Source organism: Orcinus orca, chromosome 9 (genome assembly GCF_937001465.1).
Source record: "Orcinus orca chromosome 9, mOrcOrc1.1, whole genome shotgun sequence".
Lineage (NCBI taxonomy): Eukaryota > Metazoa > Chordata > Mammalia > Artiodactyla > Delphinidae > Orcinus > Orcinus orca.
In genome coordinates, this window is record NC_064567.1 from 49,509,230 (window position 1) to 49,526,944 (window position 17,715).

The window sequence follows — 17,715 nt, forward strand, 5'->3', positions numbered from 1 at the left end:
AAACCCACAGCCAACATCGTTCTCAGTGGTGAAAGACTGAAACCATTTCCTCTAAGATCAGGAACAAGACAAGGTTGCCCACCCTCACCACTGTTATTCAACATAGCTTTGGAAGTTTTAGCCACAGAAATCAGAGAAGAAAAAGAAGTAAAAGGAATCCAAATCGGAAAAGAAGAAGTAAAACTGTCACTGTTTGCAGATGACATACTATACATAGAGAATCCTAAAGAAGCTACCAGAAAACTAAAAAAGCCAATCAATGAATTTGGTAGAGTAGCAGGATACAAAATTAATGCACAGAAATCTCTGGCATTCCTATACACTAATGATGAAAAATCTGAAAGAGAAATTAAGGAAACACTCCCATTTACCAACTGCAACAAAAAGAATAAAATACCTAGGAATAAACCTACCTAAGGAGACAAAAGACCTGTATGCAGAAAACTATAAGAAACTGATGAAAGAAATTAAAGATGATACAGACAGATGGAGAGATATACCATGTTCTTGGACTGGAAGAATCAACATTGTGAAAATGACTCTACTACCCAAAGCAATCTACAAATTCAGTGCAATCCATATCAAACTACGAATGGCATTTTTCACAGAACTATAACAAAAAATTTCACAATTTGTATGGGAACACAAAAGACCCCAAACAGACAAAACTATTGAAAAAGAAAAACGGAGCTGGAGGAATCAGACTCCCTGACTTCAGACTATACTATAAAGCTACAGTAATCAAGACAGTATGGTACTGGCACAAAAAGAGAAATATAGATCAATGGAACAGGATAGAAAGCCCAGAGATAAACCCATGCACATACAGTCACCTTATCTTTGATAAAGGAGGCAAGAGTATACAATGGAGAAAAGACAGCCTCTTCAGTAAGTGGTGGTGGGAGAACTGGACAGCTACATGTAAAAGAATGAAATTAGAACACTCCCTAACACCATACACAAAAATAAACTCAGAATGGATTAAAGACCTAAATGTGAGGCCAGACACTATAAAACTTAGAGGAAAACATAGGCAGAACACTCTGTGACATAAATCACAGCAAGATCCTTTTTGACCCACCTCCTAGAGAAATGGAAATAACAACAAAATAAACAAATGGGACCTCATGAAACTTAAAAGTTTTTGCACAGCAAAGGAAACCATTAACAAGACGAAAAGAAAAGCCTCAGAATGGGAGAAAATATTTGCAAAGGAATAAATGGACAAAGGATTAATTTCCAAAATATATAAACAGCTCATGCAGCTCAATATTAAAAAACCAAACAACCCAATCCAAAAATGGGCAGAAGACCGAAATAGACATTCCTCCAAAGAAGACATACAGATGGCCAAGAAGCACATGAAAAGCTGCTCAACATCACTAATTATTAGAGAAATGCAAATCAAAACTACAATGAGGTATCACCTCACACCAGTTAGAATGGGCATCATCAGAAAATCTACAAACAACAAATGCTGGAAAGGGTGTGGATAAAAGGGAACCCTCTTGCACTGTTGGTGGGAATGTAAACTGATACAGCCACTATGGAGAACAGTATGGAGAGTCCTTAAAAAACTAAAAATAGAACTACCATATGACCCAGCAATCCCACTATTGGGCATATACCCAGAGAACACCATAATTCAAAAAGAGTCATGTACCACAATGTTCATTGCAGCTCTATTTACAATAGCCAGGTCATGGAAGCAACCTAAATGCCCATTGACAGATGAATGGATAAAGAAGATGTGGTACATATATGAAATGGAATATTACTCAGCCATAAAAAGGAATGAAATTGGGTCATTTGTAGAGACCTGGATGAATCTAGAGACTGTCATACAGAGTGAAGTCAGAAAGAGAAAAACAAATACCATATGCTAACACACATATATGGAATCTAAAAAAAAAAAAGGTTCTGAAGAATCTAGGGGCAGGACAGGAATAAAGACACAGACGCAGAGAATGGACTTGAGGACACGGGGATGGGGAAGGGTAAGCTGGGACACAGTGAGAGAGTAGTAGTGACATATATGCACTACCAAATGTAAAATAGATAGCTAGTGGGAAGCAGCTGCATGGCACAGGGAGATCAGCTCAGTGCTTTGTGACCACCTAGAGGGGTGGGATAGGGAAGGTGGGAGAGAGACGCAAGAGGGAGGGTATATGGGGATATACGTATACGTATAGCTGATTCACTTTGTTGTACAGCAGAAACTAACACAACACTGTAAAGCAATTATACTCCAATAAAGATGTTAAAAAAATAATAAAAGAAAACAACAGCTGGCAAACCAGGGCAGTAGCCCAGGTCCTGCTGCCGAAGCAGGTAACTCTGGCCCAGTCCATGAGCTCTTCTGGGCCTTCAATTCACAGAAAGGCAGTTTTCAGCCAGGCACCCCCTCCATTCACACGTTGCCGGGTAGTCAAAGGCCCTGGGGGAGGAACACCGTGGCTGAGGTCAAGCTTGGGCAGCACAAGTATCACCTGGAGGTCTTCTAAACTGCAGAACCCAACCCAGGCCCCACCTGAGAGGCTCTGATTCAGCCAGTCAGGGGTGGGCCCTGAAATCTACATTGTAACAGGCAACCCAGTAATTGATACAGTCACTGGGATGAGAAACTCAGCTCTAAGAAAGGTTGAGAAGCTCTTCCTTCAGATGAGCCTTCAGGCTTCTGCCTCCCCAACACGCCCAAGGCCTCCTTCATGACCTAGCAGTCTTCCGTTATGTCCTCTGGAAGACAGGACTTTCCTGGGGATTCAACCCCCAGCTCAGGGGCACTGAGAGCAAATCATCAGTTGAATATTTATTAACATGCCAGGAACGGTCCTAGTCCTTTAACATACAGCATTATTTAATCCTCAAACTCTCCCAGAAAGAGGTTAATATTCTCCTTTTACAATTTGGATACCACGGCTCATGTAGGTTGCCCAGGAAGAGACGGAGCTGGGATGGGGTGACGACGAGTTTTAGGTGTCAGCGTGCCCAGGCTTTCGTACCTAGAAGTCAGTCGAACACTAACCTAGGTGTTGCTGTGAAGGTATTTTGTAGATGTGGCTAACAGCTGCAACCAACCAGGTGACTTTCAGTAAAAGAGATTAACTTCTGTAATCTGAGTGGGCCCTATTTCATCCAATCAGTTGAAAGAAAGCCTTTAAGGGCAAAAGTGAAGTTTCCCCGAGGAAGAAATTCTGCCTCAAGCCTGCAGCATTACCTCCTGCTGGACACACACACACACACACACACACACACACACACACACACACACACACACACACACACACACACACACCCCACACCCCCCCCCCCCCACACACACACCCCATACTGGCTGTGTTCTCTAGAGAACGCTGGCTGATGCCCCGTGCCTTGCTTCTAGCCACTGCCCGTACTCTGCCAACCACCACCTGCAACTCAACCAAAATCCACCCAGCTATGTACCTGAGGCCCAGCCTGCTCCAGCTCTCCAGAAGTGTATTTGAATATTAATGCAGATCCTTAACTAGATTTTGAGGATAAATTATTCATATCGAAAGGCTGCCACAAATAGGAGAAGCTTGTTTTTACGTTTTAAGTTTTGTAGTGGGTGGGAGGGAGGCATGGTTTACTCAGTGCTTAAGAACAGTGACTTGTGTATTCCGGGCAAGGTCACTAACTTGCTATATCACTTTAAGCAATCCTGAGTTTCACCACCTGATTAATTATGATGCCAACCTGCAAGTCTGCTTGCCACTGCCCCATCCATTCAATTGGCATTAAGGGGTCAGATGGCCCATCAGGATTTCGGATATGACCTACTTTCTGGTTGGGACTCTGGCCGTGAAGGTCCCAAGACATATTCAAGCTCACAGCATCTTAGAAGTTCTGCAGAGCCAACGTGGAGGATGGATGAGGGGCGCTCAACAGACGCTGGCTGAACTGGCCTGTGCTCCCAACCCCGTCCCTGGGTGCCATTTGCAGGTTAAAAGCAAAGATCCAGTTTCCACACTCAAGACACTGCGGTTCAAAGTAGAGGATGCAAGTCCCACAGAAGAAATGTCACAAAGTGCAATAGGGCTCAAAGGAAAGAAGAGGAAGTGCTTGTAGATGAGGTGATAGTGGAGAGAAGTCAGAATTTAACAGTAAAAGACTTGAGAGGAATGAAAGGAGGCATTCTGGGCAAAGGCAACAAAGTAAGTGGCAGGAAAGCACTGCTGTCTGGGGAAAAGGAAGGGAGAAAGTTAGAGCGGGAAAGTAGGCTACAGGTGGAGGATCAGAGGGAGATGAGCTCAGCTCGGGGAGCCACACTGGCCAAACGGGGAGCCTTGAATGACAAAATATCAAATTGGTAGGTAACGGGGACCTAGTGGAAGCTCCCCAGATGAAAATGGTAAGGACCAAGGCGTGCTCTGGAAACCTGCACGTGGCAACGGAACGCACAGGAATAAGTTGGGAAAGGGCATTAGAGAGGCCCCGCTGAATTAACAGCAGCTGCTAACATTATCGAGGGCTTACCACGTACCAACCCTGCTGAACCTGCGTGATCTCTTTTAACCCTCACGACAGCTCCTGAAGGTACTCTTACCATCCCATTTTACAGATATGAGAACCAAGGCACGGGGAGGTCAACAACTGCGCTCTGGGTCCTATAACGAGTCAGCAGTGAGCTGAGACCTACAGCTACCCAAGCCGGTCTAACTCCAGGCCCGGCACACTGACCACTAGAACGGCCTGCCGGGGTCTGCTCGCCGGTGCAGATTCTGAGTTGAGCTGAGAAGCAGGGGGAGCAAAGAGGAGACTCATACACCGCAGAGATGACCTCTCCGTAACCTACCACTTCGGGTGAAGGGGGCTGACTGGGAAGAAGTCTGGAGTAAGGTTCCTGGGGGTTGTGGCACATCAAGCCAGCAAAAACCCCGATTTCCTCATGAACTCATACCAAGTCCTTCTGCAAATGCCACTACGCATAGCCTAGCTGCTTCCAGGACGGCTGACTTCGTTTTCAACAACTGGAGTATATACTTGATAAGCAAGCCGAACACCCCAAGAGGTGCCAGGAAAAAGAGATGGTGACTGCATAACAGATTGGCTTGAGTCCCTTGAAATTCATATGTTGAAGTCACAGCCCTCAGTGCCCCAGAATGTGACCTTATTTGGAAACTGGGTCGTTGCTGACGTGATTAGTTAGGATGAGTAGGGTGGGCCCCTAATCCTATATGACTGGTGTCCTATAAAGAGGGAAATCTGGCTACAGACATGCGTACAGGGACAATGCCACGTGCAGAAGGCAGAGACCGGGGTGGTGCAGTAGAAACCAAGGGTTGCCAAAGATTGCCAGCAAACTACCAGAAGCTAGGAGCGAAGGAACCCTGCTGAGACCTTATCTCCAACTTTTTGCCCCCAGAACCGTGAGGCAATATATTTCTTGTTGTTTAAGCCACCTCGTTTGTGGTACTTCGTCGCAGCAGCCCTAGGACACTAATGCAGTGACCCATGCCATCCTTTCCAATACGACGACCATAGGTGCATCTTCACTGCATATTTTAGTAAGTAAAACAAAGTCTACTGTGAAACCTTGTACTGCAACGGATGTAATTACATATAAGACTATCTCTGTACCATGGCTGTGAGCTGAAAACTGGCAAGTGTTTGATATTTCATCTATCTCCAATTGCCCGGGCATCAGGGACTATCTTTGATTTTGAAACAAAAACCAACTTTTACTTTATCATCAAGGATCTTCTTTCCCTTCCCTTTACTTTTAGAAGCAAATATTGACTGTATCAGATTCTTCCTGTGACCTGAAGAAACCAAGTCCAAAGGACAGTAAATCTGAGGTCCTGCTGTAGCCCTCTCCCAGCAGAGGGTCCCCGGTCTGTCCCAGGGCATGAAACCACATCAAGATGACCACAACCCCTCTCGGTTGTAAAGTGGCAACAGTTCTCTGAAATACGGATACTGGCTTTTAGCAGTCACCCCATCTTCATACATGCTCACACACACGATTCTGCAACAACTCTTCATTTCTTTGTTGAACCCATGCATGACTTTGAAGAACATGCGCTTCACGGGTTGGGAGTGAATGGCTGTGGTTAAGAAGGGAAGCTTGTCTACCCTGGGGAATTCCACGTACTGTTTGCAGCTAATGATTAGCCCCACTAAGAAGTGACACCAAAGCAGTACTTCTTTTGATACTTGGAAAATCCCCTACTCCAAAATATTTTTGCACATGTACAAAAATTATGGAAAGTTACACTATAAAACTGGAATCTCCTACAGCTCAAATGTAAGCCACCAGAATTATCTATTTTAAAACAAAACAAACCTATGACGTTCCTATGGGGCACAGCACTCACTCTTCGAAGTTAACATTTATTGAGCATTTAAGATGGGACAGGCGCAGTTCTAAGCCTGTTGCATGGAATGAACTGTTTAATTCTCACAACAACCCCCTGTGGTAGGCACCATTATTATTCCCATTGTGCAGGTGCGAATGAAGCACAGACTGCTTAAGAAATGGCCCGAGGTCACACAGCAACGCGTGGTAGAGCTGGGATCCCAAACCAGGCAGTCTGGCTCCAATACACCCCACCCCCTTAACTAACAAACAAACAACCAAGCCAGACATATAGACAAACAAGACAAAAGGGAATAATGTGAGTGGGGACAGGTTAAGGAGGGTGGGTTGAGGATGGGAACAAAAGAAGAACAACGATTACATCCCAGGCACCGGGCTGGCACCTCACACGTGCTTTTCCTACTTCACTGGCACACCCTTGAGGGTAAGCATTACTTTCCCACTCAACAGATGAAACACTGAGACTAGGGGAGATTAAAGTAACCTATAATGAGGGCAGATTATTATGTGACGCCCCAACATGCAGCTTTGCTGACTGCAGAAACCAGTGCTGTTTTTTCAGCTCATGTTCTCCAGAGTCATGGTTTCAAATTGTAACTTTGGCATTATGGATGGTGCAATCTGCTTTTCAAAGTCAATCCAGCATTGGAGAGCAGTGGTGCTGGGGTCAGGAGTGGGGCGCATTGCTCCATTTCAGCTGCAAGCTTGCACGGAAAACCTGAGTACAGCGTAGATGCTTAATGTGCCAGCCCGGGAGCCAGGGAGCTCAGGGTCTAGACCCACTTCTGGCACTCATTAACTGTGTTGGTTTAGCCAAGCCCCCCAACCTCGGCGGGCCTCTATTTTCCTTAAATACGAATTGGATATAAGGATGCCTGGCCTGTGGACCTCATAAGGGCATGTAAAAGGTGTTACCAATAAAGGTGAATTGGCTGTGAAAACTGTAAGGTGCTCCACAGCTGATCATCGTCAGAATGAACAAAATCAGGTCATCCCAGCAGCTACCACGTCCAGCAGGTCCACACATGCCAGCTGGGGAAGGCAACACCAGAAGAATGGCCCAGCGTGAACCTCACCCTCTCCCCTAGGAAATCTGGGCTCAGGGCATCCAAGGTCTGGTTGGGCCTAAGTCCTCAGAGCTTCCCCCAAGGCAGGCTTGCTGGTCTAACTAGGTATCAACCAGGAAAGGCTGGGCTGGGGAGGGAAGTCCTTGAAGAGCGAACAGCCTCATCTCCCTCACTGCACATTTTGCAGGCCGGCTGGCATTCAGCAGTGATAAGGGCAGGGTGCCACCTGGGCCGGCAGCCCGCACTGGCTTTCATCCATGTATGTCGCAGGATCGGGAAAGGTAGCAGTGCAGTGCGTACCACTCCGGCAGGGGCAGGGGATGCAGGTGAGACCACCCCACAGGGTAGAGAGAGACTGGACGAGTGAGCTGAAAGAATCTTTCCCTCCTGGTGTTCTGAACAGACAGGGGCCCACCGAGACTCTCACCAACCCCCTTGCCATTAGTTCCGGCCCCAGGAAGAGGAAGGGATCAGATCTGCATAACACTGAATCACCCAGCACTTCGGCACAATGACCCCTCCAGGAGAGGGTGGAGAAGCTCGTCTGGCAACTGCCTACACAAACAGGGCAATTCTGAAGAGCAGCAAACAAACCAGTCTGGCCCCAATTCCCATTTTGCATAAGATTGCAGTCCACAAAAAACAACGTCCGAGGAACCCTTGTTGATCACTACCGATTGTTAACACTAAGGTTTGGGCCAAGAGAGAATGAAAAAGGCCCCTTTGAGGGAACTTTGGATAAGCCCATTTTGTGGAAATTGCTGTGCTGCGTCTTTAGACTCCAACTTGCCATTGGTAGCACCAGATGCTTCAGTCAACAGATCTCAGTGAACTTTGTTTTAAAAGAAAGTTACACTGAAAGGTTTGAACCTACAAACCAAAGGGGACTTGTTAGTCACTAGGTGACTGTCAGGGTACCTGTTTTCTTTATGCTAAAAAGGGGTTACACGAGTTCTGGGGGCTGGAGGATTGTTAGGTGTGGGGGATGGTTAGGTACGAGCAGGTCCGTTTGTGTGCTAGCCTCGGAGCTGACACTCACCACAGCTGCTTAATCCAGGGACGCATCAAAACACGAACTGCAATGGGTTAAAATCCAGAGGGGGCCACCGTGTTGGGCCGGGTGCATGGTTCTTAAGAGAAACGTGCATTCTCCCGGGGGCCAAGGCCTCCTTCGGTTCCAGAAAAAGACATCTCAGCTTACACGAGGTACCGAACGAAGAGAGTGGGCCAGAAAATTTCCAGCATACCGTCTCCCCTCCCCACCCCCGAACTACGCTTGATCACCATCAAACACAGCTGAAAGGTGTTCTCTAAAACCTAACGGATGATTTCACGCACTTCATTCCCAAAAGCCTAAGAGCCACAGCGACAGCACTAAGAGGCTTCGTTCGGATTCACAAAACAGGGAGGCGCACAGTCGTCCGCAAACCCGAAGTCCCCCGGGGGTGGAGGGTGGAAGAACGCAGGGGTGCCCCCCCAGGTCCCTCGCTACCCTCCAGGGCTCCCGGCCAGGTGCCCCAGCACCCCGCTCGCGTCCCGCTCTCCTGTTACCTCGCTCGCGTGTCCGCCGGCGTCCGACACTTGAGCCGTCGGTTCCGCGGGAGCCTTCTCCTCCTCCCCGGCGGCCAAGGGGCTACTCGGAGCCGCTCTGGGATTCCCGCCGCTACCCGGCGCAGCCTGGCTAACGCCGTTCACGCCGGCGCCCACTCCTCCGGCCGAAGAGGCGGCGGCGGCGCCGAGCAGCGCGTGGGCCCCGTCGGCGTCCCCGGCAGCCACGCTGTGCACCAGCCACGCGTCCACTCGGGTGCAGGGAATGAAGGGGACCCCCAGCGCGCGCACCTCCCGGAGCAGCTGGCTCTCCGGCGGCGCCACGGGGTCCCGCTCCCGGCCCTTAGGGTGCAGGAGCTCGGCGCGCCTCCACCCTCCTGAGGCCGGGAAGGGGCTGAGCGCGTAGGCAGGGCTCGTCGGGCCGCCCGAGAGCAGAAGCTCATCTCCGAGCAGGGTCCGCGGCGGGAGCAGCAGGTAGAGGTCCAGGTCCAGGCGAAGCCCCGCCAAGCTAAGCAGGATGGTGAGGTGCAGGAAGCTGCCGCCGTCCGACCACCACGGCTTCAGGTACTTCATCCCCCGCCGCGCGCCCGGGGACGCCCCTGCCGGCGCCCGCGGGTCCCTGCGCGCCGGCCGCCGCTTGGGCACGTGCGGCCCCTGCGCGCCGCCGGCACCTGCCCGGAAGAGACAGAAACAATGGACCCGGGCGTGCAGCGGCCGTCGCGGGCCCCCGGAGCCGGGCACAAAAACAGTTCCACCGCAGCCGCCCAAGTGCCTGCGGCTCGGGAGAGGCGGAGGAGGAGGAGCTACCTACGCGCAAAGCTGGCCAGCTTAGCCGCCCCGCTGCCCCGCAGCCGCGCGCTGCAACCAGGCCCCGCCCCGGGCCGCGGGCGCCGCCGCCGGGGACACGCCCACTGCCGCCCCAGGCCTGCGTGGGGCGGGGCTCCCGGGCTCAAAGGCTCTTTATTTGGGGGGAACGCAAAGCTTTCTGGGAGCAGAAGTTGTTCTGAGCGCCAAGTGGCCCCCAATCCTGTGGCCGTGGGCTGGGCGGTTGTGGCTGAGTGCGCGGGGTGGGAGTAGGGGGTCCGCGGTAAAGGTGGGTGGGAATGGACCGGATGTGTAGACTGGGGGCGGGGGGGGGGGGCGAGGGGGGGGGGAGTCGAGGCACTGGGCAGCATGCAAAGGGCTTCCACCCACACGAGAACACTGAGCTGGCACAGTGGGTTCACATCCCAGCGCCACTACCAGTCGTGTGACCTTGAATAAGTTCTCTGTGCCTCAGTTCTCTTATCTGTAAAATGGGGATAGTAGTACCTGTCCAATAGGGATGTGGTGAAGTCAGAGGAAATATTAAATGTAAAGCCCAGAATTTGACATATAGATTCCACTGCTACCGTAAGGATCAAACAGCACTGCTCTCCGTTCCCTCCCGCCTCCCCCAACTCCTGACCCTGTGCTCCAGCCTCACAGACTCCTCCCTGTGTCCTGGGCTACCCCTGCATGAGGCTATGCCTTCCCTCATGGTCGCCTTTGCTCCTGAAGTGACGGTTAAGAGCACCAGCGCTAGAGTTATCGTGCATGACTTCAAAGCCCCCTCCATTTCTTACTAGCCTGGAACCTTGGACAAATTGGTCACTCTCTGGGCCTCAGTTTCCTGTGAAATGGGACTAATAAGAGCACCCCCTCAGCACACCTGTTGTGAGCCCCAAATGAGCTGTATGTATACCACCAACCACAGTACCTGGTAGGTAGGAAGCAGTCTTTGTTACCCATTATTTGTACTACCTATCCTCCAAGGCTTAACCCAAAGATAGCATCCTCTGAATTTTCACCATTTGTGATTCTCTTCCCCCATCTGTTCTCCCACAGTGATTTCTCCATATGCCAACATTGCAACACTTGGCACTTTTCACTTTGCATTGTAGTTGAAATTGTTCTGATTTGCCCATTATGAATTCTTGAAGGCAAAAAACCTGTTTGGCTCACCTTTGTGCCCGCGTGGTACCCAGCACTGGGCCTTGCCATTGTAGGTTTTACTAACTCCCATTTCCTTCCGGGGCGGGGTGGGGAGGGCAGAGAGGCAGAAGGTGGTGATGCCTACCTGAGGGTTGGCAGTTGTGTAAGAAGTTGAGCAAGATTTGGTTTTTGGTTTTTTTTGCGGTAAGCGGGCCTCTCGCTGTTGTGGCCTCTCCCGTTGCGGAGCACAGGCTCTGGACGCGCAGGCTCAGCGGCCATGGCTCACGGGCCCAGCCGCTCCGCGGCATGTGGGATCCTCCCGGGGCACGAACCCGTGCCCCCTGCATCGGCAGGCGGACTCCCAACCACCGCGCCACCAGGGAAGACCCAAGACTTGTTTCTAAAGGCCCCTTCCTCCACCTGGTTTTCTCCTCTGTCTTGGGCCTACTGTAATGAGAACTTCACACCAGATGTCAGTTTCCCCCGTGAGAACCAGGGGAGCTGAAGCAGACTTCTTCAAAGTCGCTTCCGCTTTAAGCCTTGGGGGTGGGGTTATGGGGTGGTGAAGAGGCTGGAAGAGAGACACTCGCGGGGTTAGTGAGATTTGGGACAGTAGCCCTGTTCACAGCATTTAGTCCCTGGACAGGGATTCAGGTTCTGGGCTTGGTTAACGTCTGCTGAATTCAGATATTTACCTCAGTTTTTACTGAGGACCCACTGAGCTGCCTAACACTGTGAAGGATAGGATATGATTTCATTAGGGCCGGAAAGAATGTTCTCAAATGCCTAAATATTTTGGAGATATAAATGACTATACAGGAAGTGCCATAACCCAGGTGAGAACAGAGATGGTACCTTCTTTAAGGTGGTATCTCCTAGAACCTTGCACGCAGTCGGAGCTCAAGACATATTTTTTTTCAGTTGAATTGAGGCATTTACACTTGAGATGCGTTTTGAGGGATCCTAATAGACTAGGAACAGGAAGGACCTTCAAACTTCCTTCCTAATGTGGTTGGCGATAGAGGTTGACCCTCCACCTTTAAAATGTGAGCTGATAATCACAGTATCTGTCAGACTGCTCAATTCAAATGTGTGGATTATGGACTGGTGAGAAGGGGGGCACAGAAAGGACCTTGAGGCCAAATATGAAACAGGAGACTCATAATCAGTCCTACACACCTTTGACCTTCAACATAACAGAAGGTCCCATTTTTAGGAAGGCAGAGAGAGTGGAGTGAGGATGGGTTTTTTTGTTTGGTTGGGGTTTCTTTTTTGTTTTTTCTTCTAGAATACCTCCACCATTGCCTTGTAAAAGTCTTGAAAAGTCATCTATGTTTATTAAAATCCTTAAATCAGTGCTACTCAAAGGATAGTCCAAAACTGGGATCAGTCCATAACTGTTTGTTTCTGGTTCAGATGAGGAGAGTAATAGAATTGAGAGTGTTTAGAAATGTTTATAGTAATTTGACATTGTTGTAACAACCAACCCATGATCAGTGGGTTTGCTTTTGTATACTTTTGTTACTTAATTTTTCTAGAAATGATTTTTTTTTTAATTGTACGGAAGTACTGACCTATAACAAATTGGGGGAAAAAAGCTGGTCCTTCACCAGGATTAGTTTGAGATGCACTTAATGCATTCTTGTGAGGTAGGCAGGTTCCAAGATGACTTCTAGTCCTCCCCTTTCCTCGAGTGTGGGCTGAACCTGGTGACTTGCTTCTAACAAACGGAATATGGCAAAAGTGATGGGATGTCATTTCCAAGATTAGGTTACAAAAAGACTCAGCGTCTTCTGTCTTGCTTACTATCCTAGTCGGGCTGCTATAACAAAATACCATAGAACTGTGTGGCTTACAAACAGCAGAAATTTGCTTATAGTTCTGAAGGCTGGAAGTACAAGGTCAGGGTGCCGGCACGGTTAGGTTCTGGTGAGAGCCCTTGTCTGGGTTGTAGACTGCTGGCTTCTGATTGTATCCTCACAGAGAGGAAGGGGCAAGGGAGCTTTCTCAGCTGCTTTCTTAAGGGCACTTATCCCATTCATGATGGCTCTGTACTCATCACCTAATCACCTTCCAAAGGCCCCACCTTGTAATACCATCACCTTGGAGGGTAGGTGTCAACACATGAATTTCGGGGGGATAAAAGCATTCAGACAGCACTACCTTCTCTCTCCATCTCTTGCTCTCTCCCTCTTGGAGAGGGCTGCCGTGCTGTGAGGATCCCTATATAGAAGCTCACGTGGCAAGGCACTGGTGTCTTCAGCCGACAGCCAGTGAGAACCTGAGGCCTGCCACAGCCATCTGAGCGAGCTTAAAGCAGATCCTCCCCTGGTTGAGGTTTGAGATGATGGTAGCCCTAGCCAACTCCTTGATCGCAGCCTTGTGCAAGACCCAAGCCAAAGGATGTATCTAAGCTGCACATGGATTCCTGACCCAGAAATGACTCTAAGATAATAAATGTTTCAAGCCACTAAGTTGTGGAGTTAATTTGTTACACAGCCTAGTTAACTAACAACCTGTGTCAGAAGTGGACATCAGACAAGTGGAAGGAAAAACTAAAAATGCAACTGCAGTTGTGTAGTATGGTTAGTGACATTCTCCATGAGTCAGTTATAACTGTGAAGTAACATTACAGTAGTACATTCTGGGTCCTTCATGCAATAATCTGGCTTACCCCTATAAATATAAGATTGTAACTTGGCATGAAAGATATCACTAAAACACTGGCACTGTCGGCTGGTGTGAGGTGACCACAAGCACCAGCATCTTCTCCCATGGCAATTGCTTTTATCTATCCAAAATAAGCAAGAGGGCTTCCCTGGTGGCACAGTGGTTGGGAGTCCACCTGCCGATGCAGGGGACACGGGTTTGTGCCCCGGTCTGGGAAGATCCCACATGCCGCGGAGCAGCTAGGCCCGTGAGCCATGGCCGCTGAGCCTGCGCGTCCGGAGCCTGTGCTCCGCAACGGGAGAGGCCACAACAGTGAGAGGCCCGCGTACCACAAAAAATAAAAACAAAACAAAATAAGCAAGAAAGAAAACAGGTCCGAACATTGGCATCCTTCTTTTAGAAAGTTTCTGCTAATATTAGCTACAAGAAATTTAAATTCGTGGTAGAAATTCCAGGGTTAAGCAAAAAAAAAATTCCAGGATTAATAGCATATTAAAAATCTAAGACATAAATTAAGATATAAGTCATATTATCTAGGAGGAAGAATTAAGCATAGCTAGTTTCAAAACAGGCACAGTCACTAGAATTTAAATGACTCTGCAACTGTTGAGACATTTTGCCAAAGGCTTCTGCAAAATAGGTTCATGAATGGCCTCATTTGCAATCTAATATCTAACAGTCTTGGTGATGAGGAATCAACTGATACTTCGTGAAGAGGAAGAGTTTATCCTCATTCTCTTATCAGTCTATAATCTTCTGAAAGTTGCTCTGGACTTTGGGATGGTGATGCTCACCATCGTGTGTTCACACATGGCATTCATTGGAGGAGCTGCGACGTACTGAACCCTGCTCTGTGCTGGGACCTTTCCAGGCACAATCTCATTTACTAGTCACAGCAACTCTATGAAGTACGTATTACCTCCACTTTGTATTATCTAGATAAGGACACTGAGGTTCAGCGTCATGATACCCTGTGCCCACAGACATGCCGGTGGTAAATGGCAGAGTCAGAATTCAAATGCACAATCTCTCCACTTTCCACTGCAGTTCACACCTCCTCTGTGCTGTCTGGCTTGTTTATTCATGACTCAACCTCCTGCTCCTGCAGGAGAGAATGCCCTTCCTCAATCACTGCATTCTTCCCACAGCTTTTGAAAGTGTAAAATCTGCTCGCAGTTTATCTTCTCTGCAGAGTTTCAGGGGAACTGAAGTATTGGTTTTGTCTCTCCGTACGATGCTCCACCTTCTTGATCTTTTACACAAAAATAACCATCTCTGTATTTAGAGCAGCTGTGCGGTTCGGTGATCCCTGCACAGTTTTCACTCCTCTGGATCCACGTCAGCCTCAATTACCGTCAGTGACAAAGCAGGCACCCGTTTGGTGACAGTCATTGGGATACAAAGACATGTAAGACAAGCGCTTACAGTCTTATTAGGGAAGCAGGACGTGCACAGGGTGAAATGCACGCCACTGATCTGGAGGCATAAGACTCCTCATGTGAGAAGTATGTTTAAGGCCAGGCCTGTGCCAGGGAACTCACAAGCTAAACAGCTTTGCTGCCCGCCACCTAGTCTCTATGGTGTGAATTCTTACATTCAGGTCAAGGTTCCAAAGTCTGCAGTTGCTGTGTGTGTGTGTGTGTGTGTGTGTGTGTGTGTGTGTGTGTGTGTGTGTGTGTGTGTGTGTGTGTGTGTGTGTGTGTAAGGGGATTGCAGGGACAGAAAGGAAATTAAGAAGAGAGGTCTAGGGGACATTGGAGTGAGGCCGGTCGGCAGGGAATGAGAAATCTACAACAAGTTTGCAGTAGAGACATTTGGGAGCAAAGGGGAACTGCCATCGCCAACCCTCGTCCTGTCTATCACACCCAGAATGCTGGACCCCTAAGCTAGCGTGGGCCTGTTCTGTTTAACCACAGACCTAGTCAGTGTGGCGAAGCACTATAATAAACAACTCCCAGACTCAGTGGCTTAACCCAATGAAAGTTTACTTTCTTATTTCACAGTCCAGAAGAGGGTTTAGGATAAGGGGAGTCTGTGCTCTCTGGGGTCATTTGAGGACACAGGCCCTCTTCTTATGTGGCTCTGTCCTCCTCTGGGTCCTCAGCATCCTCTCCATTCAGCTGGCATATGGAGAAAGAGAGTAAAGAGCAAGCAGAGGAGGATTTTATGGGCCAAACCCAGAAGTGGCCCCCATGACTTCCGCTCACATGCCATCGGTCAGAACTTGGCCATGTGGCCTCACCTAAGTGCAATGGAGGCTTGGGAGGTGGGCCTAACTGTCCTCCCAAGACCAAAGGGAAAGGGTGGATACCTGTCTTTGCCACATCTGTCCCTTGGTCTTATTTTGCATTCTATTCATTCAGAAGCCATTTACTCAGCACTACGGGTATCTAGCTCTTTTTGACTAAAAATATTATTTTAGCCACTCATAGGCAATTAGCACACAAATGCAAAACTAGAATGGCTTGTTCAAGGCAGAGCAGCACTTTACACTGACAGTCTGAGTGTTTAAGAAATGCTGACTGAAACAACATGGATGGACCTAGAGATTATCATACTAAGTGAAGTAAGTCAGACAGAGAAAGACAAATATTATATGATATCGCTTATATGTGGAACCTAAAATATGACACAAATGAACTTATCTACGAAACAGAAACAGACTCACAGACAGAGAGAACAGACTTTTGGTTGCCAAGGGGGAGGGGGTTTGGGGTTAGCAGATGCAAACTATCAATATTATATATAGAATGGATAAACAACAAGGTCCTACTGTATAGCACAGGGAACTACATTCAATATCCTGTGACAAACCATCATGGAAAAGAATATGAAAAAGAATGTATATATATGTATGAATCACTTTGCCGTATAGCAGAAATTAACACAACATTGTAAATCAACTATACTTCAAGAAAATAAAATTAAAAAGAAAACAGAAATGATGCCTGATGAGAATGGTCAAAGCCGATGGTACATATGTGGCGAGAGCTTGGGATTCCCCAGTCTAATCCCAGTTTGGCCCAAACAAGTCATTTTGGGAAGGGCACCTATATCTCTGGACGCTACACCTCTCACCTGCACAGTCAGAACTTGAACTGGACAGGTTTCTAAGTTCCCTTCTCACCTTGAGTGTCCCCGAAAGTCCTGGTGACCACTGACGACTATGTTAGATCACTACTAAATTCAGGAACTCGGCAGTGACCACCGCGCAGACCGGACTTCAGCTCGCTCGCAACTCACTCTGCTTCCTCTGCAACCGTGTCTGACAAACCCGATATGGGTGAGACTGAGAAATTCAATAAGTCGAAGTTGAAGAAAACAGAAACGCAAGAGAAAAATCCACTGCCTTCAAAAGAAACGATTGAACAGGAGAAGCAAGCAGGTGAGTCGTAAATGAGGCGTGCACCGCCAATATGCACTGTACATTCCACAAGCATTGCCTCCTTATTTTACTTCTTTCAGCTGTTTAACTTGGTAAGATGCAAATAGGTTGGATCAAGTTTAAATGACTGTGCTGCCCCTTTTCACATCAAAGAATGGAGAACTACTAACAACAAAGGCCGCGCCTGCCTCTCCCGTCCGCCCGCCTGTCTGGCTGGCAGGGAAGGAAAAGAACTTGCATGTTGGTGAAGGAGGAGGCTGGGTAGGACGACAGTGAAATCTAGAGTAAAGAGCAAGCTGGTCCGCAGTGTCCTGCGGGCTGTAAAATGCAGTTTAATCAGAGTGCCATTTGTTGTTGTTGTTGTTCAAATGATTTTAATTAGTGGAACGCACAATTTTTTTAAATATGCAAATAAAAAGTTTTAAAACCTGAAAAAAAAATTACTACCAGGTCTGTGTTCTCACTTAACTATGAGGCTATCAGACCTAAAGCACCACCACACAACTTTAGAAAAGAAAGCAAAAGACAATACACTCCACTCTTAACCATCTCCAACTAGAAGAAGAATCTGAAAGGCATCTCTCTCTGACAAGTTTGCATCTTTGTGATGCATCTTCCTTACTTTTTTTGCACATGCCCCGTCTGATGACATTCTGAAAGTCTAACACTCCAATTGATCTTCACTCTCCAACTTTACACTACTTGATGATAGGGAAGCAGCACATAAGTTGGGTTGTGGGGAAAGTCACTGA

At 48.1% G+C, this 17,715-nt stretch overlaps 2 protein-coding genes across 2 annotated transcripts in view; one reads left to right on the forward strand and one right to left on the reverse strand.

Moving 5' to 3' along the window:
• The window catches only part of NFE2L3 (NFE2 like bZIP transcription factor 3), a 37,474-nt gene extending 27,763 nt beyond the window's left edge, over nt 1-9,711 (reverse strand). Inside the window, exon 1 of the mRNA XM_004265650.3 lies at nt 8,959-9,711. Coding sequence (XP_004265698.1) covers nt 8,959-9,528 — 570 coding nt within the window. The 5' untranslated portion in view covers nt 9,529-9,711. The remainder of the gene's footprint in view (nt 1-8,958) is intronic.
• A 7,077-nt stretch (nt 9,712-16,788) lies between these two features.
• Nucleotides 16,789-17,390, forward strand: LOC117199847 (thymosin beta-4). Its single transcript, XM_033420574.2, has one exon. It carries the CDS (start codon nt 16,858-16,860, stop codon nt 16,972-16,974), a length of 117 nt encoding a protein of 38 aa, XP_033276465.2. The 5' UTR covers nt 16,789-16,857; the 3' UTR covers nt 16,975-17,390.
• Nucleotides 17,391-17,715: the final 325 nt, after the last annotated feature.